Below are 27,335 nucleotides of genomic sequence, written 5' to 3'. Positions count from 1 at the left end.
TTTCTGAGTCTCAGGATTTTAAAATATATTTTACTCTTGGAATCCAGTCACTGGGCAGCTGTAGTGTTCTGACGTCACAGTGACGGTGGCGCGCTGGGTTTGCGGTGCTCGCCGCCGAGTGCTGCTCTATCTGCGCGCTCCCGCTCATGCACGCGCAGGGCCTCGAGATCTTCTTCCTCACGTCACGCGCGCTAGCAGCAGTGGATTTTACCTGACGCTCGGAGATTAAACGACGCGAAGGCGCATATATGTGCATGAACGGGACGCGGACGACGCAGGATGGTTCGGGAAACCAGACACCTCTGGGTGGGGAATTTACCCGAACATGTTCGCGAGGAGAAGATTGTGGAGCATTTTAAACGGTGAGTTACACAAGAAGCGACGCGGCCTGGCGCGGACGCAAACCGCCTCAGCGCGCGATGGCGGAAAAACAGCGACGAAGCGCCGACGAGAGCCGTTTAAAACACCGGAACGAGCCGCAGACGCGATCCAGAAGTCGAAAACAACGCGAACCCGTCTCCGATCAGCTCGAGAACGCGACCGAGTTTAGCAGTTAGCGTTAGCTTGGCTGCTTCACTGCTGACTAGGTTAATGTGTGGAATGTGTGCTGCTCTTCACAGAAAACTGTCCCTGTGTAGTTCACGCCTCAGGAAAAGGCGCATAAACCGCGCTTTCAGTCGGAGAACAGCGAGTGTTTGTGTTTGTGTTAGCGGTTAGCTCGCTAGCGCGGAGCCGGTTCAGCAGCAGGAACCGATTCCTTGCGAAGAAACAAACTCATGCGTGTGACACAGTTCTGCTGTTTCCCTGAAGTTCAACTCAGTCCTGGGCTCGCGTTTCAGCTGAGTGAACTGAATTCGAGTGCTGTGGGGAAATCGCTAATCCGTTGTGAAATCGCGTTGAGAATGTAGTGTGAACGGGCTGCGGAGCGCGTCGAATCGCGTTGCTGAAAGATCAGAGTGATGGTTTGTTTACACGTACAGCAATATTCCGATGTTAACGCGATTAAAACGATATTTTGGATTACTATAGTCATACTTGAAGTAAACACACATTGAATTAAGACGTGGAGTATTCCTATTTTAGTCACATTATCATAGTGCAGTACAGACATGTACACATCTTAATCACATTATTGAAGTTGTGCAGAACTTTTCGCCGCATTTTGTGACTGGATACACACGGTAGTGGTCAACCTTCAATAGCAAACAAACGAGCAATGTTGTTTTCTTTTTGCACGTATAGCATGACAAATAGTTAACTGCACTTGCTGTCGTAAAATTGAACATGAAACACCTAAAACTGTACATGACACAATAACGAATACAAACAATATGTTGATGGGGACGTAATTATGTGTGCCGTTAATAGATCTATGCACTATAAACAACGAGAACATTAAAGAATGATTCTAAAAGCAACTTGTGTCCATTTCTTAATCATAATATTAGGGCCTTCGGCACTGCGGGAACCTTTTCATAGTTGCTGAACTAATTGAGGAACTACCCACTTTTTGTTGTTTTCACACCACTGGAACTGAGGGTGACTTTAGTACTGGACTGCCTTGTTTGAGAAACAAATACCTTTAAGTGGTACTGGGAAACAGTTAGTGCAAAATTGACGGGTGATATATCGCATGTGATTGTCACAAATTTCGTCAGTAAAGCCGGTTCCCTGATAAGCAGTAAATCGCCATCACCTGCTTTTTTTATAGAGTGGCATTTAATAGACGGAGTCGTAGATCACTGACAAGCTACGCAATATCACGTTCAACATCGAAGGTGATTCATCTGCGATAATGAACGTGATATTGCCTAGCTTGTCAGTGATCTACGGATTTTTTGTGAACTATGGCTCTTGTGTAGTAAAGGCCAACCAGTGTTGCAAAGTCTGCAGTTTTCATGTCTGCGGGTCGCAGCGACCCCAATACAAATAACGTGATGTATAGCCCCTAAAATGCAAATTTTACAGAGGCAACCCCATCAAAAAATGTGTATATTATCGCCTGGAACGAAAAGTGATTGGGCTAGTTTTGAGAAGTAATTGGGCAGGATTTGTTGTGCAAACCTGGCAACCTTGATCTGAACGCACGTGCTGAAGATATACAACTAATCACAGGAGCGTCTTTACTGACGAGATGCACATGAAAACCGCATTTGATTTTTTGCACAGCTGTAATATAACTGCTATTTTATCGATTCAACCTGATTTATAAACACACAACTACGGCAATATATGGTTTATCTGAATTCTTATTATAGTTTTCGTTATAATAAAGTATATAATATTTTATATATATTTTTTGCTCAGCTTGTCAGTGATCTACGGCTTTGAGTAATGAAGACTGTTCCATCTGAAAGCACTTGATGGAGATTTACTACTGATCACAGAACTGCCCTTGACAAGATTCGCACGAGATTCACATTCGATAAATCGCGCAGCCCTATGGTGACCTATAATGTGGCTTACAATCACATGACCTTTAAAGTGCCTGGTTTCTTCTTTTTCTCCGCAGGTATGGCCGGGTGGAGAGTGTCAAGGTCCTGCGCAAGCGCGGCACCGAGGGCGGTGTAGCAGCCTTTGTGGATTTCGTTGACATCAAAAGTGCCCAGAAAGCGCACAATGCAGTCAACAAAATGGGGGACAGGGACCTCCGCACAGATTACAATGAGCCGGGTTCAGTGCCCAGCGCGGTGCGGGGCCTGGAGGACCCCACGCCCTCCAGCAGTCACGGAAGGGAGGTTGCGGGGTTCTCGAGGAGCGCCGTGGGGCCGGTGTACGTGCCCCCGGTGTCTCTTCACACCAGAGAGGGGCGCTATGAACGCAGACTAGACGGGTAAGTGGACACGGGCTCCCTCTGCACTACAGGGGCTCTGTGGTGTCAGATACAGGGGTTGAGGTTGGGTTAAACACAATAGACCAAATTCTAGGGATCCCTCTCCGTTCTGAGGCCTGACTTCCTGCACACGGAATTATTAATCCTTGTCTATCATGTATGAATGAGTGGATTAGTTTGGTGTGGGATTACTGTGTGAGCCATAGTTGGATATTACCCACGTGGAGAATATCCCGGTCAGTTTGGATATTACGATGGCTGGCGGAGATGTAACGGGTGAGTTTGGATATTAGGCGTTCGCAGAATCTCGGATATTACCCGCCGCCTTGGAACAGTGCTCTTTGGAAGTACGTGCCTATTGACGGATTAAACGCAAGGTTTATAACCGGAACGTAGTTACGAGTTGTCGTGAAGCTTTTTGTCCCTTCTCATTTGCCTTGCACGACTATCCCATCTCACATTTGGTCATTGTGCTAACTGTGTGTCATGCCGTGGATGTGTATCAGTGCCGTGGATTCAGGAGTGAAGTCGCTCTCCGCTGGAGTAAGTGTGTCAGGGCTCATCATCTCCATCCTTGTCACCGCACATCATTCTTAGAGAACGCATGTCACCTGCGCTTGGATACCTTTATGAAGACATGAAGACCAGAAGACTTCATGGAAAGGTTCTCACGGATCTAACCTCACGTTGGATGTATAGGTGTAGATCAAGGCTTTTTCTGGATTACCTGATCTCCAGTGGATGTACGGTAGAAGTCCTGGGAAGCATAATGTGCTGGAGTTACGTTTTTTTTTTTTTTTTTGTCCCACAGAGCTGTGTTTTTGTCATTCGGATTATTCCACCAGTGGATAGATTTGTTTTATTCATTTTGGAACATCCTTTTTCTAGACTCTTTTCCTGAAGTCTCCTGTAGTACCTGGAGATGGAGGGCCAGACGCTGACGCGACTCTGTTTGGACGAAGAACCATTTTGCTTAGTGGGACCGTATCGTCGTTTTTTTTCCCCTTACGCCATCTGTGTTTTTGGCTCACACAAAATTCCTCCTATATTGTATTGGGAATATTTAGTGTCGGTTACTGCTCTAAAAAGGTTGGTATTTCCCTGCCTTATGCCTCTCTGTGCTTTCTCTCTCTAACCTAGACATGCACCCTGTGTCTTAACCCCTGTTCTTTACTAACCCTAGAGCCTTATGCTTCTATTAACCCCTCTGTTCCTCGTCCGAGTGTTTCCACTCTTCTGTCTGATTTCCCCTCCAGTGTTCAGAGCCAGATAGCCAGCATGGTTCATTTGACCGGAGTTAAATGTTCAGCGAATCACTGCATGATTCGTTTAGAAGCGTGTTAGAGCCTCAGCATAGTTCAGTCTACCAGACGTGTGCTTGTGATTTCGCTCGTTAAATTGTGGCTCCGCAACCCAGCCCACTAGGTTTTGGACGACGAGGTGTACTTGAGTTCCTGTGTTTGCCATGGATCTGTTCCGATTCTAAGTCTGTGTGTGTGTGTGTGTTCCCTTTTCTGTTGTGTTTCTTTCTGTCTCTCTCACAGCAGCGGCTCGGACAGTCGGGAGCGAGCGTATGATCACAGTCCGTACGGACACCACGAGCGCAGCGGCTCCTTCGAGCGGCCGCGGCACTACAACACAGAGTATTACCGGGACCGTGCGATGTTCCCCTCCGGGGTGAGCTCCAGCCCAGCCGCCAGCACCATCAGCAGTGGCTTCGACGCACCGGAGTCACACTTTGAGTCTCGGATTCGTGACTCTTTCACCATCTCCAGCTCGGCTCGGCGTGACCCGTACCGTGATGACCGGGGCCGTCGCACAGACCGGACATACCACCATCGGCGGAGCCGGTCCTCACACTCTTCACAGTCACGGCATCCGTCACCCCAGAGGAGCGTGGGACAGACCCCTAAAGCTGCCCACTCGCCCAAAAGAGTGCCTGTGTCCCCTGGGCGGGGCCCGCGGTCACACTCGCGCAGTCCGTCTTCCAGCTCTGATTCGGTCAGCAGCACCAGCAGCACCGGCAGCGGCAGGTATCCTACAGTCATTTCTAAACTAATTTTGTTTTTGGTTATCCCAAGTTTAAGAAGTAGCCTACATTTCCATTATGTACTAAAAGTGCTGTATTTTTGCATATTTTATTTTGTATTATTTAAAAATGTATTTAGTTATCACTTGTAGTACACTAGTTCTTTCACACACTAGAGCCCCTTTCACACTGCACGTCGGACCCGCAATATTCCCGTAACATTGCCTGGTCGCCTTCTGTGTGAAAGCAACACATCCCGGAATTGATTACCGAATCTAACCCGGGTCGGGGACATAGTAACATTGCGGTAATCGATCCGGAACGAGCGCTGTGTGAACAAAAGCCAGATCTAATTCCGTATCGAAGTGATGACGCGCGTTATCGCGCGACTTTTTTACCGACTGTTTTGAAGGAAGATCAACATTCGCGACGAAAACATATGTGCAAACTGTAATGAAGCAGAGATCAGTTAGTTCCTCACTTTCCGCGCTGACGCAGAGATCGTTTGCTTGCTTCAGTTAAAGTATAACGTGCCTAGCGTTGTCGACTCGTACATTACACGTCACGCGCTGATGTCACGTGTCGTTACGGGATCTTCAAGCACGCACATATACCGGGTCATCACTGGCAGTGTGAAAGTGCCAAATCTAGCGACCAGGGAACAATTACAGGAACACTTCACCCCTGTATTTGCCGGAATGGCAGTGTGAAAGGGGCTTAGTACACTCAAGTGTACTACATGTGCTGACCAATGCCGCGTTTCCAACGAAATTACCCGGAACATTTGTATCAAGAACTTTTTTCCCCAGGAACTTTTTCCCCCCAGACCTGTTTCTTTCTGTGTTTCCACCACAGTCTAAAGTACCGCGAAGATTAGGCAAATGTCTGATGACGTAGGTCTGTGCACATTTCTCAATACAAAGTACGCAGATTTTTTGTTTTGATTTTGTGCATTCGACTCGGGAGTGTGAGTCCGTGATGATGTGAATCCGGTTATTCTGCAAACAGCGGCGTACTTGATAACTTCAGTCAGCTGACCTTGGCGACTACAATTTTACTCTCTGAATATTTACAATAAAATGAAATAGATATCAAATACCACTGCTTACTTTCGTTTTTATTTAAACATAATAGTTGCAGAAATTTACTTAGTTCAGGGAAATGTGCATATATACAGCCATTACAGTGAAACAAAATATATAAATTAGCATTTTTTATTTCACTTTAATATATAGATAAATTGAATACACACCAAAGATTGCCTGTTAGATTTACCCAAAACGAATGTTATTTTATGTTTAACCACTAAAGAGACATCAGAGTCAGTGACACACATCAGACGGTCTAGCCGAGGTGAGGCTGCTCTCATGTTTTTCTTAAGAAGTACTTAAGAATCTTATTTGGAATGTTAAGTACAAAATTAGTATGCTAAAGAAGAACAATTTAAGTACATTGTGGAAGTGTACTTTTTTCTTTTCTTTTTTTAAACCTGGTATAATCTGTTTTGAATATTTTTGGATCATGTTAAAATTGTAAAAATTACCAAGGGATATTTAATCAGCTGAATAATATTATGTAAAAATATAGTTTTATATTCTGTAGACTACATTTGTTAGTCTCATTTTACACTACATCTCTGTGTACAGCACATACATATAGATAATTGAAATTGTGTTACTCTCAGACCCTTGGTGCATACAGATAACACTGACACTAGAGCATAAAAATACGGTTAAAATACACCATACAAATAAGGGCATGTAAAAAAAAAAATAGTTAAATAAAGCAGCACATGGCAGATAGTAGTGATCGACCGATGTATCTGTTTACCGATATTTTTCCCGATATTTAAGCATTTTTCCATAATCGGGTATCGGTTTTGTAATATCGGATTCGCCGATTTACGGCGCCATCTTGTGGCCGTTTTGAGATTTCCGCCATTGCAGCCCGGGTGTCTGAGGAGATCAGTCAACAACAACTCAGTGCACAGGTAAATATGTGTTCTACTTGGTTTGCTTTAATTAATCAACTTTATTTAACATAACAGACATGCACAAATGAGATCTGAGACATAAATTCCTGATATAGTTAATTTATGCAGCTTGTTTCTAAACAATTGAGACGAACTCATTGAGTCACGTAGTGTAATTCATCGTGTCCTGCCCCAATAAAGACGTATCTTTACATGAATTAAATAAAACAGACAAGAATGAGTGCATGTTGAAAATAAAAGTGTTGAATTTAATTCTCTATCTGTTGTATTTGCTCACCATTAGTCTAGAAGAGAAAGTTTGTTCATATTGCTTAGCAACTGATGATCTGGAGGCTTAAGCACGGCGACTGAATGAAACTTTTGACAAGATTATCTTGTTTAAACACCCTAGATTATATTATCATTTACTACATAACAATTATTTCGCTAATACACATATATATATAGCCTACCGCTTTGTGGAAATTAATTATTTATTATCTCCATGCGCGATCGCGGTTGATTAAATTATAGTCAAACAGCACTTTGTCAGTTGGCATTTCATGATTTAACGTTAGATTGAATCTAGATCATAAAATGCCAACTGACAAGTGCTGTTTAATTTTATATAGTCTCGGGATAAAAGTTCGTTCATATTGCTCAGCACCTGACTGGGTTGATGATCAGGAAGCCTCAAGCACGGCCACTGCATGACATTTTTGAAGGAAGCAGGCTTACAGGGCAGAATGCTGAAAGACTCTGTTTTCTACACTAAAACCTAGTTCTGCTTAACTGGGAGTAAATAGCTATGCACTCCTAAATAGCCCTCCCGCCCCCACCAATATGTTAGAATCATTTTTGTGCTTTATTTTTATACCTGTTTTTATTTTTTTACCTCATCAAAGCTTTTATTTTAAAACAAAGACACTTAGTAACAGTGCGCTTAAATTTTTTGGACTCAGACCCCTCTATTTATTTGTGTATAAATATAAAGTTTTTTTTTTTTTGTATGCAAGGGGGGAGTGATTGTTATAAATAATGTTTTTTTCAGCTCATTTGTGTTGTAATAATTGTCAGAAACAGAAGTATAACAGTAAATAAATATCGGTTCTGCATATCGGTTATCGGGTACATAAACATACAAATAATCGGTATCGGTATCGGTTATAAAAAACCAATATCGGTCGATCACTAGCAGATAGTGAAAACCAGTGAAGTAAAGAAACAGGGCAGATAAAATGACCGTAGTGCAAAAGAGCTTTTTAAGTCTGATTAAAGTGACAAAAAGCTCAGAGTGCAGTTCTTTATTTAAACTGACTGAGTAGGTAGTTGAATGAGGTAAAAAAAAAAAAAAAGCAGACCAATGCTGCACAAAGTGACTGGAGCGGGTCACAGTTGTTAGTGGGAGGGTGGAGTGAAAGAACCTGGGGATGTGTGTGTGTGTGTGGTGGGGGCGGGATTCAATGGTGACTGGGGCAAAAGAGGGTGGGGCAAGTTCGGGAGTGAGTTCAGCTTCCTGACAGCCTGGTGGATGAAGCTGTCTTTGAGTCTGCTGGTCCTGGCCTGGAGACTCCACAGTCTCCTCCCTGATGGCAGCAGGCTGAAGAAGCTGTGTGATGGGTGGGTGGGATCACCTGTGATGCAGAGGGCTTGGCGGGTGAGACGTGTTCCATAAATGTCCTGGAGGGAGGGGAGAGACACCAATGATCTTCTCAGCTGCTCTCACTATGCGTTGCAGAGTCTTTCGACAGGACGCATTGCAGGCGCCATACCACACAGTGATGCAGCTCGTCAGGATGCTCTCGATGGTGCCTCTGTAGAAGGTGTACATAATGGGGGGTGGGGCTCTGGCTCTCCTCAGTTTGTGGAGGAAGTAGAGACGCTGTTGTGATTTCAGCTTAAAGAAGAGGTTGGAGTTATGTGACGGTGTGCAGTCGTGGGTCAGCAGAGTGAAGAGGAGGGGGCTCAGCACACATCCTTGGGGGGCCCCAGTGTTCAATGTGATGGTGCTGGATGTGTTGCTGCTGACCCGTACTGCCTGAGGTCTTCCAGTCAGGATGTTGTCAGGACCCGGAGCTTTGCGGGCATTGATCCTGATGAAGGATTTCCTCACGCTGTCTGATGTCAGAGTCATCACCTGGTCGCCGGGAGGAGGTGGAGTCTTCTGTGCAGTGGTGCTGTTTTATTGCTCAAGGTGAGCTAAGAAGGTGATTAGTTCTGTCAGCAGGGACATTGTGCCGTCATAGGTCTGGAGGGGCTCTCGACTGCTGTCTTTTAGCCTTGTAAGCTCCTCTCTTGGTGGTGTAAACAAAGTCCAGAGTCTTGTTACCTCATGTTGCAAAGTCAATGTGGTGGTGTATTTTCTTTTTTTTTTTTTTTACGCTAAAGTCTGCATGGTTGAAATCCTCAACTATGATGAGAAAAGCATTAGAGGGGGCTTTCTGCTCCTCACCGATGTGCTGGTACAGTTCATTTAAGCTGTGTTTCAACTACAGGAACTAGAGACATTGTACTCGGTGTGTTTCCACCGCAGGAACTAAATAAAGTTCCGGGTAAAAAAAATGCCCCTCAGAAAGTCCCTGCTGGCGAAGTAGTACTTTTTCAAAGTTCTGGAACTTTTGGGGGCGAGACTTGGGCGCTAAACATCCTGATTGGTTGAGTTCAGGCAGCATTGTGTTTTCAACCACCATTTATTCGAATCACTTTCAAAATATTACTGTTATTGTGTCATGAAAATTACTTTTTAAAAAGTATTTCAGGTGAGAATGTAGTTGTTTAAAACTCAAATCTGTGGTTTATTTATAATGTGTTTCTCTGATCTCGGAGACGGTGAGCTCCACATGATCAGCGAGAGCGCAGTCCTCACGTATCCGACGAGAGCAGCCTCACCTCGGATAGACCTGATGTGTGCCGCTGGCTCTTTAGTGGTTAAACATAAATTATAATTCTACTTGGGTAAATCTAACCGGTAATCTTTGGTTTGTATTCATGTTAAATGTTTAAATGAATATAAAAAGTCCATTAGGAATGATATTTTGTTTCACTGTAATGGCTTTATATATACACGTATCCCCGAATTAAGTACGTTTCTGCAGCTGTTATCATGTTTAAATGAAAATGAAAGGAGGTAGTGGTATTAGATATCCTATTTTGTTTTATTGTAAATATACAGAGTGTAAAATTGCAGTAGCCAAGGTGAGCTGACTGAAGTTATCAAGTACGCTGCTGTTTGCAGAATTACAGTATTTGCATCGTCACGGACATCACACTCCTGAGTCGAATGCATAAAGTCTGAACTACCGAAGATACAATTCCAAAATGTGTGTACTTTGTATTGAGAAATGCTTGCAAACCGACATCACCAGAATATTTGCCTAATCTTCCTGGTATGGCTGAATATTTCCTCTTGGATAGAACAGACGGCACTTAATCGTAAACTCCACCGGGGTGAGCAGTGTTTGCAGACCACAACAGCATCAAGACACCACGCGTCCTTGACGTAAACACAAAGTGAAGCGGAGTGGCCATTACACCTCGTACAGCTTGTGTTTCTAATAATTCAGCGGCCCAGAGTCAATTATTACACTTATACTATGGTTTCCACACCTCAAGACATCATTCAGAAGATATATTTAAAGGGATTCGTCTGGTTTTTGTACTTAAATCGCTATTTTGAGTAGGATTATTTCTTCCGCATTTCATCCAACGTCTCTTTTGCTAGTTCCAAGATGTCATTTTAAAGCCTTTGTGTGTCTCTCAACCGTGTTCTGCAGCGTCTCTGAACAGCAATGTTATTACTTCACTAGTGTGAAATGTCATGTGCAGTCTTTAAGTTGCTACACTATACAGGCTAACTGATAAAATCATCAGGGTTTTTGTGCAAACTGTGTGGCCGTTATTACAGTTAACTGTGTGAAGTGATCTGGATCTGTGATGCGGTGAAAAGAGCTGCCTGGAACTACGTCCGCCGTGCGTTTCCCTGAATATAATTGCACACCTCAGAACATTCACCATCCAATCAGATTCAAGCATTCAGCGTGTATTTTACCCCCACAACAATACCAACATGTTCACCTTCTCTGATTTAAGAAGTGGTCTTTTACTTCAGCTTGAACCATCCAACGTTTCCTCAGTATTTGTCATTTGTGCTTTGCGCCCCTAATGACTCTGTGAGAAAAAAACAGGATCTACACTCAAAGCATCACACAGTTCAGACAAGGAGCGTGGTTTCGTTATGCTTTCACTTCTAAACAGAACTGGCAGCACCAGTGCGACCGCACATAAAATTAAATTGCACCGGCAGAAAAAAACGGTTGTAAAATGCGATCAGTTTGTAATAATACCCATACATTAAAAAAAACAGTTTTTCTTATATAATTAGTAATACTTTTTTTTATTTAATAAATGTGGTGTTGAGCTTGATGAATAAAGTCAACACTTCAGTAAGTGTAAATCTCAATGAAAAGCACACATTTGTTCTAAAAGGCATTGGGTTTGTTTATGCCAGGCTGTGTTGCTCACTGTTAGTAGGGTTAGGGATTGCTGCAGTGGTCTGTCTGAACAGGTTCTTGTCTTGTTTCTGCAGTGGTCTGTCTGAACAGGTTCTTGTCTTGTTTCTGCAGTGGTCTGTCTGAACAGGTTCTTGTCTTGTTTTCTTTCAGCAGTGATTCGAACAGCAGCTCCAGTGAAGGATCGCGAGCGCGCTCAGTGCAGTCCACAGCCACACACGCTCCTCCGGCTCCTCCTGTTCTCACACTGGACTCAGACGAACCACGGAGGAGCTTCGGCATCAGAGTCCAGAACCTCCCGACACGATCCACAGGTGACCACTTACTGCTCGCATCAGCCGTGTTTCAGTCTCCTTTAACCCTTATACAGTGTTGGGGATGATTTCGTCCACTAGGGGGTAATGTTGAGTCTTATTTTGGCCACAACTTTCTCTGTGTTTCAGCTAATGGAATGATTTTTGGGGACAAATCTTATTTTGACACACATTTTGGGAAAATGCTTTGAAAAATTTCAAAAACTCAACGGTACACTGTGGGCAAATTCACTACCCTTTCGTTATGTTCGTGGATTAAAACATCCACTAAATTAAACTGCTGTAAAAATGTATCAGATAAATATTTTGCAAAAATCTATTAATCAACCTCAGTCTTTATCAAAACTACTAAATGTTAAAAAAAAATCCAAGATTTTAACTCTTTTATTACCAAGTTCATAAATGATGTCACTGATTTGGGAAAAAAACTCACAAAATGACGTTTTCAATATAAAGTGATTGTCAACTGGATTTTTTTTAACCTTCTATAACAGTATTGGGCATGTCAAAGATTAGTAACAGCACTGGCCTTGATGCATTGTTAGTTTTTGTGCAGCATTAGATTTAAATTTTTTCTCCCTCATGTATTGTTGGTGGCTGTTTTTGCCCCATTGACTTCCATTATAACGACATTTTTAATTGCAAAGTCATGACACCATATAATCATGCATTCTTGATTGTTTGTGGTTTTCCCTTTTGGGAAGAGGTAAAATTTGTTAATTTTACAGTTTATCAATAGGTGGGACCATTAACCCTTTAGATAGGCCTGTGCAAAAAAAGGCTCAATGATTTAGTCTCTTCATGTACAGATTTTTGGAAAAATGTGGTTTAGCGAATCCTGCAGTGGGGGACAGCATCAGGAGACGCGAGGTGAGTGAGTGGGTTAAGCACAAATAACGAACACCTGTCTCTTGTTGGACCGTAGCTTCCGGCCGAACTTCCCGGTCCATCCATCTCGCGGTCTTCCTGCTGGGTTTGGAGGACGGCCTGAGAGCGCCTCTCCTGATCGTGATGTAACTCCAGCAGGGCCTGGTGTTGATCATGTTGCATGACCGTGAGGGGCGTAATCAGCTCCGCTAATGGTGCAGCGGAGGGCACAGGCACGGTGGCGGTATCCATCTTCCTTCCCGGGTTTCGGCAGCAGTGTTACAATGTTCGTTGTGTAGGAAGGAAGACGGCAGGGTCGGCTGTGACTACTGACTGCTTATTTATAAATTCCCAAACAAAAAGTGGGCAAAACATGCACCAACAAGAGACAGCTGTTCGTTATTTGTGCTTAACCCACTCACTCACCGCGCGTCTCCTGACGCTGTCCCCCGCTGCAGGGTTCACTAAACCACGCCCCCCTTGCCACATATATATTTGTGCATGTGTGATCCTGGAGCACAAAACCTTACGGGGGTCTTAAGGGTCAATTAATCTAAATCGAGATGTATGCCTCATCTGAAGCTGAATAAATCATCTCTCCATTGATGTCTGGTTTGTTAGGAGGACAATATTTGAAAACCTGGAATCTGAGGGTGCAAAGTTAGCCAAATTAAGTTCTTACATGTTACTAATAAAAAATTTTTTTTTAATATATTTACAGTTGGAAATTTACAAAATATCTTCATGGAACATGATCTTTACTTAATATTTAATTATTTTTATTATTAGTTAGTATTACTCTTAAAATACTAGTCATTGTTGGTCATACAGATAAGAGTAATATCTTTCAAATCTGTAAAAAACTCTACGCTTATTTGTGTGCACTCACAATAATAGCATGAAGAAAATGGTGCTTTTGCAAAATAATGAAAGCAATTAGGATGCACTTTCTGCCTTCTCGGTCTCCGTGAACTTGAGTGCATTATTGAGTGCATTATAATTATATTTGCCTTACAGATAGGGAAAAATCAATCTATAGAGAGCAAAATGGCTGTTTCAAAAGAATCAAGTCAACTGTAAAACAAATGTGGTCAGATAACATAATCCGTATGAAACATGCATCCAGGTGCATCCTACTGCACGACGAGTCCGTGTTGCTGACTTCATCTCTTAAAATCAAAGCTAAAAAGCACTAGTTTATCAGTGAAATGTTAATGCAGCCTCCTTACTGTTTTCCCATGACACATTCATGATCATTATTTCTGCCGGTGGCAAGCTTTATGAGTCAACTGTTTCAAATGGACTCATTTGCACACATTTGGTCAAATATATGTGTGTAACTTATTACAAAGTTGTTCTATACAGTACCTTCTCCTACTGCAGGAAATGTAATTTTTCTCTGTGGTGTTTAGCGCAAGTTAATCAGGAAGTGACTCTTTTGATCTTTTCAACTCACTGTATGGAAACAGTGCTTTATTCACAAATGTTTTATACTTTATTCCAAGTACTCACAAGTTTAATTCATAACCTAGGATTGAAACATAACAAATTATGACCGAACTTTCCTTTTGGGGCTGAACTCCCCCTTTAAGGCCACCAAACAACCTGCGTGTCAAACTTTCCCGTTTTCCAAATGTCTGTACCCAGGGAGACTCTGACTCATTTGAACTTGAAGAGAACAGGTTTGTCTACGTTTCCACCAATTTCTATGAGGCTGGCCATTATAATTCTTCAGATATCAAACCGTGAACCTGCTTCCCAAGAACTTAGATTTAGATCACCACCTGTTGGGGCTGAACGAACACTTTATTTTAATCAGGGATACTGACATTTTGTTTTTCTTCTTCTCTTAATGTGAAGAGTGCGGCTTTTTTCGCCACACCAACCTCTGAGTCTGCATTATCATCCGACGGTGACACTAGGCTCTGGCACTGGTACACTAGCCGCAGGTCGGAAGAACGAATCAATAGTTCGCTTGCTCATAGCTCAGACGCACGCACATATCAGGTTGTGATGATATTTGTCTCCGTTTCCTTCCCACAGATGTTTACGCCCGCTCTATTATCTCTAGGCCCCTCCCCCTCCACACATTTTAGCCACTTACAGTGGCCATTCCCTATTCTTCTCACACTCATTGGCCGCCTCACAGACAGGCATCACTCAATGAGATGCGAGTGTGTGATCATTGATTATTTCATTGCTCATTTCATTGATCATTGACGTGCCCCTTCCACGTTTAATGTATAAAAAAAATACGGAGGTTGGGGGAGGCAAATTTACTAGTCGTACATGTGCGACTGGATGTAAAATTCAGTCGCACACTCTCAAATTTTGGTCGCAGTCTGGAGCCCTGATTATTCAGTGCAGATGTTTGTAAGAGAGTGTAGGCCGTCCATCTCTGAACGCTGAAGCGTCTGTGCTTTACTCTCCTCAGATACCAGTTTGAAAGACGGGCTCTTTCACGAGTTTAAGAAGTACGGTAAAGTGACGTCGGTGCAGATCCACGGCGAGCTGGAGGAGCGCTACGGCCTGGTGTTCTTCAGACAGCAGGAGGACCAGGAGAAGGCCCTCGGCGTGTCCAAGGGGAAGCTGTTCTTCGGGATGCTGATCGAGGTCACGGCCTGGAACGGCCCCGGTGGGTCTCCGTCTCTCACTCTCTGGCGCTAGCTGTGTGCCGATGCTAAATCCTGATGTGTTTGCCTCCAACAGAGACAGAGAGCGAGAACGAGTTTCGTCCCCTGGACGGACGCATCGATGAGTTTCACCCGAAGGCCACTCGTACGCTGTTCATCGGAAACCTGGAGAAGACGGCCAACTATCAGCAGCTGCTCGACGTCTTCCAGCGCTTCGGGGAGATAGTGGTGAGTTAGCGTGTGTTTGTCCTGATGTGTGCTAGTGTCTCGGAGAAGACATTTCTGGACTGAAAATCTCAGTTTTAACCTTCATCATGCATTTGGGTTCATTTACACCCAGAACAGATATTTAAACATTTGTAAAGTAATTTCGTAAAGATTTTTTACTTTTTATTTTTTTTAAAGAGAGAGCAAGAGATTAATCTTTGTAAGAGTAATTTATGATGTTATATTAGTCTAAAACTATTTTTGTAAAATAGTTATCCTTTTCCCCGTGTCTCACACACTTATGGGAATAAATTCTGTTGATGAACATGAAAATATACATCTATTAATGAACCATTGCAGAATAAAAAATGCTATGTTTTTTTTCATCTGAAACTTAGTTTATGCAAAGATTGTTATATATAATATTTATAAATTTGGTATGTTTATGAGCCATCTTGAATTATAAAGTCAAATGATGTGAAAAATGAAATGAAAACACTCCTATTTTTAAACCACACCAATGTATTATGGGCATTAATTAATCCATTATTTATACACAGGGCTACACACATTTTTAGATTTAGTCTTTTAGTTTGTTCAAACTGAATTTTGCAGTTGTATTACATATGCCGTGTTTGTCAACTGGAGCTCCTAAGGGATAATTCATCCAAAAATGTAAATTTGCAGGTAAAGGGGTCATCATATGTGATTTCAAGCACTTTCTGTTTGCAGTGTTACAAGCTGCAGTCCATGGCTTAATGATTGATTTGTTGTTGCTACCCTAATTTTACAATTTTTTTTTTCTTCTCAATGTAAATATTTCTCCTCTGTTGTAGTTTCTGTAACATTTTAACTCAAAAAAAAAAAAAGCCATAAAACCAGTACAAACAATTCGGTGTACGAGGGAATTATTTTCTTTGAGTGGAAGTGTATTTGTTTCTGTATCTTCTAAAGCAAGTGTTTGTATTGATGGATTTCAGGATATTGATATCAAGAGGGTGAATGGTGTTCCTCAGTACGCATTTGTCCAGTACTCTGATATTGCGAGTGTTTGTAAAGCCATTAAGAAAATGGACGGAGAGTATCTCGGCGCCAACAGACTGAAGGTATCTATTGCGTTTCTCATAAAACATGTTTGTATAATGTGCACATGACCGCAGTATTGTATGTTAGTGAAATCAGACTGGACGTGTGTGATGTGTGTTCCAGCTTGGCTTTGGGAAGAGTATGCCAACAGCGTGTGTGTGGTTAGACGGCCTGACCTCGAACATCACAGAACAGTACCTGACTCGACACTTCTGTCGATACGGGCCGGTGGTCAAGGTAGAGATCTGGGAAATCATAGATTTAACTGCTGTTGCATTATTATACTAACTTCTGACCACTTTTACAGGTTGTGTTTGATAGGTTAAAAGGAATGGCTCTTATTCTGTACAACAACACTGATTTTGCCCAAGCAGCTGTTAGAGAAACCAAAGGATGGAAGATAGGAGGGAACAAAATTAAGGTATGTGTGGACTGACCAATGTTTGTTTGTGTGTGTATATATATATATATACACAAACATACACACACTCATATTTTTATTTATATTTCTGGCTGAAGCTACATTTTATAATGTCTGTTATTGCTTTACACAACAATGACTTATCTCTCTTTTGGAAGAAATTTCTCAGCCAAATTTGATGTGCGATTGCATTATGACATGTTTGTTCCCTCTGTCCAGGTTGATTTTGCCAGTCAGGAGAGTCAGATGGCTTTCTATCGATCTATGCAGGCATCAGGACAGGACATCCGTGATTTTTATGAAATTCCTTCAGATCGGAGGTGAGCACTGGCCTTTAGTGGGAAAACAAACAGATTTATTTAGAATATTTTTGCCTATGGTTTGATTATCTTTAAGCAGTTGATTATATTGTATGTTAAATCTTGACAATCTTGTTTCCTCTTGTCAGGGATGAACGGAGAACTCCTTATCATGACTTTACCACGGAGCGTGCATATTATGAGAACGTAAGGACTCCTGGCATTTACGCTGAAGACCCCCGTCGAGATTACCCTGCTCGCAGTCGTGAACGCTATGCAGAGTTAGATCATTATCAAGGAGAACACTACGATCCCCGTTATCACGAGGACCCACGGGAATACAGAGACTATCGAGACCCCTTTGAGGACATCAGGAAGTACAGCTATATCCAGCGGGAACGGGAGCGCGAGCGCTTTGAGGCGGAGCGAGGCCGATGGAGCCCGTCTCATCAGCGGCGTCCCCTGACTCCCTCTGCTTCACCCTCACCGTCAGACCGTGTGTCACGAGACGCTGAACGACGTGTGTACAGGCACTCCTCAGAAAGATCGGGAAGCTGCAGCTCGCTGTCTCCACCCCCGGCTCAGTTTGAGAAGTCTGAGAAATCACCGGTAGATTACAAATCAGAAGGACTGGAGAGAGAAATGGAGCAAGTCGAGGCAGAGCGCGTTAGTGGAGCAGAGAACAAGAAGCGCAGCAGACGCAAGGAGAAGGCCGACAGAGAGAAGGCAAAGCAAAGGAGAGGCAAAGTGCAGTCTCCCGGTGTACCTCTTTCTGAAGCGGATAGAGAGGCGATTCTGGATTTGGGATCTGGCAAGGTTAAGGTTTCAGACGTGGAGAGTCAAGAACGACAGAAGCATAAAGAGGACAAAGAGCCTTCCCCTACTGACCACGTAACTCGCCTTGAGCCTCAAAAGGGAGAGCGACTCGATCAGTGTAAAAGCGAGTCACTAGACAGGGATGGCAAAGGAAAGGCTACGAAACATTTAAAATCTGACTCTGGTAGTGATGGCAAAGACTCCATTGTAGATTCTGTCAAACTTGAAGCGAGAAAGAGGCGGTTTGGTGATCCTGGGGGGAAAGCAATACGACAGAAACGGGGGCGTCTGGAGGAGGATCCAGGCTCTGGGATTAGCCAACCTGCTGAATTTGCTCCAAGTGCAGGATTTGCAAAAGAGACCGATATAGATGTAAAGGCAGAGAAAAAGGCTGAAAAAAGAGAACACTCCAAATCCAGGATTCGTTCTCATCATAGTCAAAGGGAAGAGGTGGATGATGCTATGAGAGGGACGTCTCAGGGCTCATCGGTAAGGTCAAGTGAACTTCCTGAGGTGGATGTTTTGGACTCAAAATCTCACCCTGGGCCAACCATGTCTAGACGACTTTCAATTGATGGAACCTCGGATAAGGATGCTAAAGTAAGGGATGAACATCTAGAAAATATTGACCTTTCTCAGAGTTACCGCAAACAGATGGAGCAAAACCGAAGGCTACGACAGCAGCTGCAGCCGTTGGATAAACCGGAAAAAACAGAACCTCCTCAAGGTGTAGATGCAGAAGATCTTGAGCATCGAAGCCTGGTGCATGAGGTTGGCAAGCCTCCACAGGACGTCACTGATAATTCACCTCCAAGTAAGACCAAGAAACAAGAGTCCTTTGAGATGGAAATGAGTGCTAAGAGAGAAAGGATTTACAGAACAGTCCGGCAAAAGACTGATGACCTTGAGTGGAACAACACGAACTCTCCAAGGTTTCAGCATGCCCCCCAACAAAGAGAGGAAGAATATGCAGACCCTCATGATCAAATGACTGTGAGAGTAGTAAAAGAACCATTGAAGCCTGAGGACAATGCTCAAACAGATCAGGAGCTCAGTGGTAAACGGATGCACACCTCACAGATGTCAAAGATTAGTACATGTCTACAAGACGACCAGCAAAGATCCTGGGAGAGTCGACTAAAGCAAGACTTGTTACCAGACTTTTCAAAGAGTGCAGAGAAAAGGCGGCTCAATCGTAAGTACTTGGATTACGGACTTTGGCCTGATTTGGAACCTGGTGAAGTGCGTTCTGATTCTGAAGAAGATCGTGAAAGGAAGTCTAACTCTCCTGCTCCATCAACGTCAGTATCCTTTTCTGAAAGACATCGTCCAGACAGATTATCAGAGTCCAAGCTGATGACCTCTCTAGAGAGAAACAAATTCTGTTCTTTTGCTGATGATCAGATGATCACTCCAGATACTAAAGCTTTGTTAGAGCGTGCAAAGTCTTTGTCCTCGACAAGGGAAGACAACTGGTCTTTCCTCGATTATGATTCGCACTTCCCCAGTTTCAGAAGTAGAAAGGACACAGAGAAGGTGGAGTCCACTCCACGACCAACACCCTCATGGTACATGAAGAAGAAAAAAATTAGAAGTGAGTCTGACGACAAAATTGAAGACCGGAAAGAAGATCCAAAGCCAGAAGAACAGGAGAGACGAGAGTTGTTTGCGTCACGTTTTTTGCACAGTTCTATTTTTGAGCAGGATTCAAGGCGTCTTCAGCATCTAGAACGAAAGCACGAGGACCCTGAACATGGTGTTGGATATCTGTACTCTCAGCAAGGCCCAGCAGAAGGGCAGCCTGACCCAGAACCAGTTGTGCTTTTCCATAGCCGCTTTTTAGAACTAACAAGGTTGCAGCAACAGAAGAATAAAGAACAAAGCCATCACGATTCCAAGCAAGATGAAAGCATAGTTGCAACCAAAGTAAGTAAAACACCAGAAGAAGAACAAGCACCACAGCAGCATAATGCTACTGAACCTAGTATCCAACAAGCTGAGATTAAATCAGTTAGTCCTGTTCAGGTTCTTCAGACCAGTCCTATTCAAGCACCTCAAATATCACCCCCTGTTTTAACAGTCGAAGAATCCTTGCCAACAGTGGAAGCTGAAGGTGTTTTTACTCCAATCTTCTCCAATTCTTCTATGAAGGATGAAGATAAAGAGCCTGAACAGCCCACTGACCAGCTAATGCAGCCTTTGACCGATCAACTCTCAGAAGCAAATTCTTCAGAAAGCCAAGAGTTAAAGATCCCAGCAGAGGAGATGGTATTGAAGGCTGATGACTCTGAAAGTGCTCATGACACCACTAAAGTAGTTGCAGAACAGCTCCCAAGCAATAAAACACCATCCAATAATGCACAACCAATGGCAGAGCCTCCAGTGATGTTTCCCAAATCACCAAGTCCCTTCTCACATATTTCTGCAGAGCAACATGAAAAAGAACCTGAGCCACCTGAGGCACCAGAGTCTGAATTTGATAATGCAGATGATCAGAAATGTGCTGATAATTATCCAGTTGGAGAAGCTGTGTCATCCCCTCCAAAGTCAAGAAATAAAAGGGCTAAATCCTCGCCTACCACACCAGTAACTACAACTCTGCCTGCTACCCCAGACAAACAAAGCACCCGCAAAAGTGAGCGCATTGACAAAGAGAAGCTCAAACGTTCATCTTCTCCAAGAGGAGAGGCGTTCAAGACAACACCTGATTCAAAGTCGTTAAGTAAGTCACCTGTGCACAGCATAGAAATGGAACCAGGTACAGAGCAAAATACACACTCTGGTAGGGCAAGACGTAGAAATGTGCGTTCTGTCTATGCTACACCAATTGAAGATGAAACTGGTCTGCAGCCCGGAAAAGATGCTGAATCACCTCGTGGTGGACGGAAGCGTGGTTTAGATAGAGATGTAGGTTCTGAACTAGAGGCTGTTGCTGCACCATCAACATCGAAACGGGGACGCCCCCCTAAGAATCGACGCCAAGCAGAGGATGTACCAGCGGGCAAAGTTGAACGGTCAAAATCAACTGAGTCTAAGGATGGCAGTGAAACAAGTAGTGAGGGGGTTCCCAAAGTGAGTAAAGGCAAATTCTCACCCCCTACACAAAAAGGAGTCAGTCCAGGAAATGCATCAACATCTGGAATCGGAAAGAAAGGAGACAAAATGGAGAAAATACAGGAAAGTCCCAAACTCATTACTGAAGAAAATCCTCCTGTTCTTAAAAACCTTAGAATCCGTCTCGATGTGACCGAAGTAAAGGCAATGCTTCAGACTAGTGAAGAAGAACCTGGAACAGATGAGTCTCCCAAGAATAGCTCAACTGGTGTGTCCTCAAAGGATGAGGTACTAGAAGTTAAATTTGAAAAGGATGCCATGGATGATGTTAATAGTGAAAGGGAGACTTTGCCTGCTGTAACAAAAGCCATTGAGCCTCATGTAGCTTCGCTGGCTCAAGAGTTGGAGCTTGAACAAGCTGTTGAGAATATTGCCAAGCTCACAGAAGATGCTCCTCCTCTTCAGTTTAAAAGTAACCTGACAAAGGCACAGCGTCCGATAGCTGTAGAACCAGAGCATGTCTCAGAAGAAAAGCCTGCAAATCAGTCTAGTGAAACGGAGCTTGCTGCTGCTATAGATTCCATCACATCAGAGAACACAGAACAGAACAGACTGAACTCTGTTGTAGAAACCGATCCTGATGTGCAGAGTCTTAGACCTGATACAAAAGTATCTGAAACCTGTGTTAGCACAGCAGTTGTTCAGGAGGAGACCGTAACCACTCCCAGAAAAGGGTGTAAAGGCAAAGCAAAAACTTCAAAGAAGGGCAAAGGCCAAAAGGGTGCTGGAAGCAAAAAGGAACTCGTTAAAGATGTAGTTTTGGAGGCTGAAAATATTCCTGGGAAGTCATTAGAGTCGTCATCTGCAGAACTTCCTGCAGCCACAGAAAGATCACCAGCAAGTACAGCTGTTGTCATTACTTCATCTTCCAAGCAGCGTCTAAGTTTAATGGATCCTTATGAGGATATTCCAAATGAACCTGAGTCGCCTCTTAAAACTGAGATGGATATCCCAAAATCCTCTCAATCTATTAGCAGAAGCCCAACGTCATCCAAATACCAGTCTTATTCATACAAGAACACATCTCCTTCACTATCTCCAACGAGAACTTGTCTCAAGAACTTGCCCTCAAACCCAAGTAGGATTTTGGTTTCCCCAACGGAGTGTTTCAATCAGCCGAAAGAAGCTGGGGTCCTCTCTCCACCGCTAACATTTGGAGCCCCGATGGAGACCCCTACATTACCCTCAGACACCCCTGCAAATAACGCCAACTCTGATGATTTGTGCAAAATCCTTACAAAGCCTCGAACTGTCCCAGTCTTGGAAGTCGGTGCTACATCCGGGAATATGCACACTCATCCTTTGAGGGAAAGTGACATTACATCAGATGTGATAACTAGCAAGAGTGCTCCTCAAGATAACAGGCAACTCCCTGTTTCAGCCCAACCTGTAGTGCGACAGCCTGCTTCTATACCATCCACAGAAACAAAACAGATCTTCAGTGAGAAGTCAGTGATTTCTGTTATTGCTTCCACTCCTACCTCCGTTATCAGTCGTGTTTGCAATCCCCCTGATGCAGAGGAGAAGTCAAATGCTCTGATTGGAAATCGCCTTGACAAGCAACCTCCAAAACAGATTTACCAGCCAAGCTTGGAGGAAAGCAGTACGTACCATGGTCCAGCAGTTGGTGAGGAAGGTGGAAATGCTGGTCGCTATATAGTGGAGAGCACATCTTTGAGTACAGGTTCTAGCACAGGACTTAGAGTTCAGACGTCAGAAGGTGTTGTGGTGCTGAGTCATTCTGGACAGAAAATGGAGGGACCACTGCGTATAAGTGCCAAAATCAGCCAGATCCCACCTGCCAATGCTGTGGACATGGAGTCACAGCAGCTGGTGTCAGTGCCACAGATCAAGCAGGAACTTTACAGTGCCTCCCAGCCACCATCTTCAAAATGCCCACTTCCTTCAGATCATGGACATTCAATAAAATCACAATCAAACGTCTCCATGATTAAGCAAGAATCAGCACTGGACAAGTTAGAATCCGCATATGCTCCAGTTCAAAGTGGAGTTGTTAAACTATTGCAGCAAGCTCCTGGCCCATCACAGGTCATGAGTTACCATTCAGAATACTCAATGGTGATGAAGCACCCTAAGAAGGGAGATGCACCAGAGTCTCTCAACGTGGAGAAACCTGCTTGGGTCCCAACTATTAGTCCTGCTAGAAGTCCACACCTTCCTTCAGCAGCAGGCAATCATGTTGGCTTCATAGCTGGAACACCGACAGACCGAACATCACTCATTCAACCTAAGCAGGAGCCGAGATCTCCACGGAAATCTGGACACCCTCATTCTCCTTTTCCCAAAGTGTCATCTCCTATGGGCTCCTCGTCTCCGAAAGGTGTGTCTGTGGTCCTTCCCCCTGGATTAAACCCTCTGTCCCAGTATGTTTCTACCGTCCACCACTCGGAGCAGTCTGTGATCATGCCTCCACACAACCCTCACGGTAGCATTGGAAGGATGTCACCGCACCGCGTCGGTGCAATAGGACACCTCACCCAGGGGGAGGTACGAGTGAACACTCCTCCTCTCTCTATGATGAACTATGGGATTCACTCTGAGAGCCTCACTTCCTCTTGGGCCCCTGGCCAGCAGCGACCCACGTCTCCTCAGGCCATGGGGAACAGGGAGATGGTCCTCAAGGTGAACCCAGCCAATGCAAGATCACCGGCTGCTCAACTCAAACAAGACTCCATACCAGCAGAATATCGTGGAGCTCTCCACAGTGGTTTACCTCTTGATCGATTCAACAGAGACATGCGAGTGCTCATGCACCACCAGCAGAGCGATCGCCCCACTGCAGAGTTACACCAGGGGCACGTCCCCGAAAACATACCGCCCTCCTCGACTGCTCCTAGCATGGCGGCGTCTCTTTCTCCTCGGCCGCACTTGTTAGCAAAGGCAGTATCTGAGAAGGACTCCTCGAAAGCGTCTGAACTAAAGCGGGCACAGTCACCTTCCAGTAAGGAGGGAATGATGGCGATCCGTAGTGCAATGCCTCCCATGGCTTCTCCTCAAAGAGTTCAGCTGATAACAGCAGGAACTGGGACTTCCTTCCCTGAATATTCAGCCATGTATACGAACCTCCGGCCTGCTCATGCACAGTTTGCTGAGAATTCTCCAATGGGGATTAACCAGTCTGCCCACAGCATCCCACCATCACAGGTAAGCTTGAGTATGCATAGTTTTTAAATATTTATAAACTTTAAGAGCTCTGCTAATAAAGCGTGTGCCTTCCATTTCAAACGAAGGGTGTTCAAGAGCCGGAGCCAAGTCAGGCACAAGCCGAGTCTAAGGTGGAGCTGGTTGGACACCAGCCGGTGAACATGGTGCAGCTTCTGACGGTGAGTATCTGTCGTCAACAACACACTGAAGAGATTTGGAATATGGAGAAAATAAAGGGTCTCAATTAAATATGTGCAGTGTGTCACATGGTTAGTGCAAGTGGTCACATGACCAGAGCAGTTTACGTCCTGTTTGCACCTTGAGAAGATGATGGCTGCATCAAAGCTTCAAAACAAAAGCCTAGTAATGTGTCAACATAACCATATGACAAAGATGTGTGTAGTGTGCAGAATTAATATATGAATTCACAGACATTCAGTTTTGTTGAGTGTGGTCATAGCATGAGCAAACATCTTGATGGTCACTCACAACAGTGACCGCTGGGATTACAGTGAACTTGGGTTTACAATATAAATCCAATTTTAATTGTTAGTGAAAACTGCACTTAAATGTTGCAGTCACTAAATACTGCACTAAATTAAAAGTTTAGATGTTGCAAGTTTACAGTACTGGTGTTGTAATACTTGTAGCACTAATGTAAAGATTTAATATGTTACAAAAAAACAATTTAATTTTGAAACATGTTAATATAGTGTTCCTGTCAGTGTTGTGTAAGGGTTTTTATGCACAATGACCCTAGAATGTGATTAAATGGTTTAAAATAGATGGGTTAGGAGAGAGAACATTTTTGATGACTGTAGAAATGTTAATTCAGTACACACATTATCCCACTGGTCACAATAAACTATTTTTCACACACTTCCAAAACTAATTAAAGAACAATCATTGATTGTTTCAAAGGGTTACTAATGACACATCCTTTGGATATTTTCATGTCTCGGAAAAATTTGGGATTAAACCGTTTAGTCATGAAATGCAAAACATAGATAGGTGATGGTTTAATCCTCAAGTATTGTTCATTTGGGACTGACACTTGTGTTTGCAGTCAGACCTGACAAGAGGCCATCATTGTTTAGTACTATTTTGTTTTGTAAAATTCAATGCATTTCATTTCATACAACACACAACCATATTCCACAAACCACAAACAGACATGTAGCCACACAACACTTAATTACCAACCGTCTGTGTGCGTTGGGAATGCAAGAGTAGACCTGAACCTAAAGACTTTGTGTTGGATAAACTCTGTTCATACAGAAATATCCCATCGTGTGGCAAGGCCTGCTGGCGCTGAAGAACGACACGGCAGCGGTTCAGCTGCACTTCTTGTGTGGAAACAAGGCTCTGGGTCTGCGCTCTCTTCCTCTGCCGGAGACTGGAGGAATCCTGCGCATCGTTCAGAGGATGAGGCTCGAAGCTCAGCAGCTGGAGGGAGTCGCTCGCAGGATGACCGTACGTCACATGAAGAGAGTTTACATGCTGCTGCAGTGGCCCAGAGCTCTGACAGATCTCTACAACACATTAATGGGTTCAAAGGGACCGCTCATCAAAACAATTAATCACCCTCAGGCCATCCCTGATCAGGATGAGTGTTTCTTCATCAGGATTGTAGAAATGTAGCATCAGTGTCTCATCAATGGATGCTCTGCAGTGAATGGGTGCCGTCACAATGATAAAAACATCACAATAATCCACAGCTCTCCATAATCCATAATAACACTTCCTCCAGTGAAAAGTGTTCTGATCTGAATCAGGAGAGAAATCTGCACAGATCAAGCAGCGTTTAATACCGATCAAAATCCAGTCACATATTTGTTTGGAGCTAATTAATTTCAGATTTGTCTTCGCCAGATGTTCACTGATGGACTGGAGTGCTGTGGATTATTGTGATGTTTTTATCAGACTCTCATTCTGACGGCACCCATTCACTGCAGAGCATCCATTGATGAGACACTGATGCAGTGCTACATTTCTACAAACCTGATGAAGAAACACACTCCTCCTGATCTCAGATGAACTGATAATGAGCACATTTTCATTATAATGGGTTCATGGGTTATTTAAAAAAACATTGCATCAAATATGTTCTATCTTTAGATATAAACTTGTTTTGAGTATTGTAAACCATTTTTACTGGCATCTCCATTCGCAGTGAAGAAGTGTTCACCCTGTAGGACTGCTGTGTTTTCAGGGAGAGAGTGATTTCTGTCTGCTGCTGGCCATGCCGTGTGGTCTGGACCAGGAGGACGTGTTGAACCAGACGCAGGCGCTCAAATCTGCCTTCATCCATTACCTGCAGGCCAAACTAGCAGCCGGCATCATCAACGTCCCCAACCCCGGCTCCAACCAGGTGAGCCCCCGACACACACACACACACACACACACACACACACACACCCTCTGTCGTCTCTCTCTCTCTCTCACACACACACACACACACACACCCTCTGTCGTCTCTCTCTCTCTCTCACACACACACACACACACACACACCCCACCCCTGACCCGTGTCTCTGTGTGTGTGCAGCCTGCGTACGTGCTGCAGATCTTCCCTCCGTGTGAGTTCAGTGAGAGTCACCTGTCTCGTCTGGCTCCAGATCTCCTGAGCCAGATCTCCAGCATCTCTCCACACCTGATGATCGTCATCACCTCCGTCTGACTGCAGTCTCTCGGTTTATTGAGCCTTTTCATTCTTCTTCCTGGAAACCAGGGACAAGACACCTTCTCTCCTCATTTGCTGATGTTTGAGTCTATTTTTTGAAGAAGGAATCAGAAGTTATTGTAAGAGAAATGCTCTGTTTTTACTGCGAGGCGTGGATGGACTGGACGCCGGCAGCAGACGGACAGGATCATGGAGGTTCTGCGCTGCCGGACTGTAAATATTTTAAATATTTAAACCGTGTCCAGACGACCCAGAGCGGACCGAGCTGCGCACCGCCTGCGATCAGAACTCAGATGTGTTTGTGATGTAAATACTGCAGCGGCTCTGTGCTGGGTTTGATGTGGGCACTAAAGATTTTCTTACTCAAATAAAAAAAAAAAAGTCCATA

General features: G+C 43.9%; 1 protein-coding gene across 9 annotated transcripts; it reads left to right on the top strand.

Moving 5' to 3' along the window:
* The first annotated feature begins 133 nt into the window (after positions 1 to 133).
* LOC127987554 (msx2-interacting protein) lies at positions 134 to 27,335 on the top strand. Of its 9 annotated transcripts, none has more exons than XM_052589913.1 (15): positions 134 to 362; positions 2,513 to 2,833; positions 4,378 to 4,866; positions 11,496 to 11,656; positions 14,958 to 15,158; positions 15,233 to 15,384; positions 16,344 to 16,469; positions 16,573 to 16,686; positions 16,757 to 16,870; positions 17,090 to 17,190; positions 17,319 to 24,264; positions 24,351 to 24,443; positions 25,543 to 25,737; positions 26,477 to 26,635; positions 26,813 to 27,335. In XM_052589913.1, the coding sequence occupies exons 1-15, from the start codon at positions 280 to 282 to the stop codon at positions 26,942 to 26,944; spliced, it is 9,387 nt and encodes a 3,128-aa protein (XP_052445873.1). In that variant the 5' UTR covers positions 134 to 279; the 3' UTR covers positions 26,945 to 27,335. The 9 variants fall into 9 exon arrangements, with proteins under 9 accessions (XP_052445873.1, XP_052445877.1, XP_052445876.1 ...); XM_052589916.1 differs by having other exon boundaries at positions 139 to 362; positions 4,381 to 4,866; positions 11,499 to 11,656; XM_052589914.1 differs by having other exon boundaries at positions 139 to 362; positions 4,381 to 4,866.

Source organism: Carassius gibelio, chromosome B22 (assembly GCF_023724105.1).
Source record: "Carassius gibelio isolate Cgi1373 ecotype wild population from Czech Republic chromosome B22, carGib1.2-hapl.c, whole genome shotgun sequence".
NCBI classification, from domain to species: Eukaryota; Metazoa; Chordata; class Actinopteri; order Cypriniformes; family Cyprinidae; genus Carassius; species Carassius gibelio.
The sequence above is the reverse complement of the archived record's forward strand: the minus strand, read 5'-3'. Positions and strand labels throughout refer to the sequence as shown.

Coding starts and splice junctions, on each gene's coding strand:
- LOC127987554 (XM_052589913.1), top strand. CDS start 280: ATGGTTCGGGAAACCAGACACCTCTGGGTGGGGAATTTACCCGAACAT. Junction 4,867..11,495: donor AGCAGCACCGGCAGCGGCAG/GTATCCTACAGT, acceptor GTTTTCTTTCAG/CAGTGATTCGAACAGCAGCT. Junction 26,636..26,812: donor CCAACCCCGGCTCCAACCAG/GTGAGCCCCCGA, acceptor GTGTGTGTGCAG/CCTGCGTACGTGCTGCAGAT.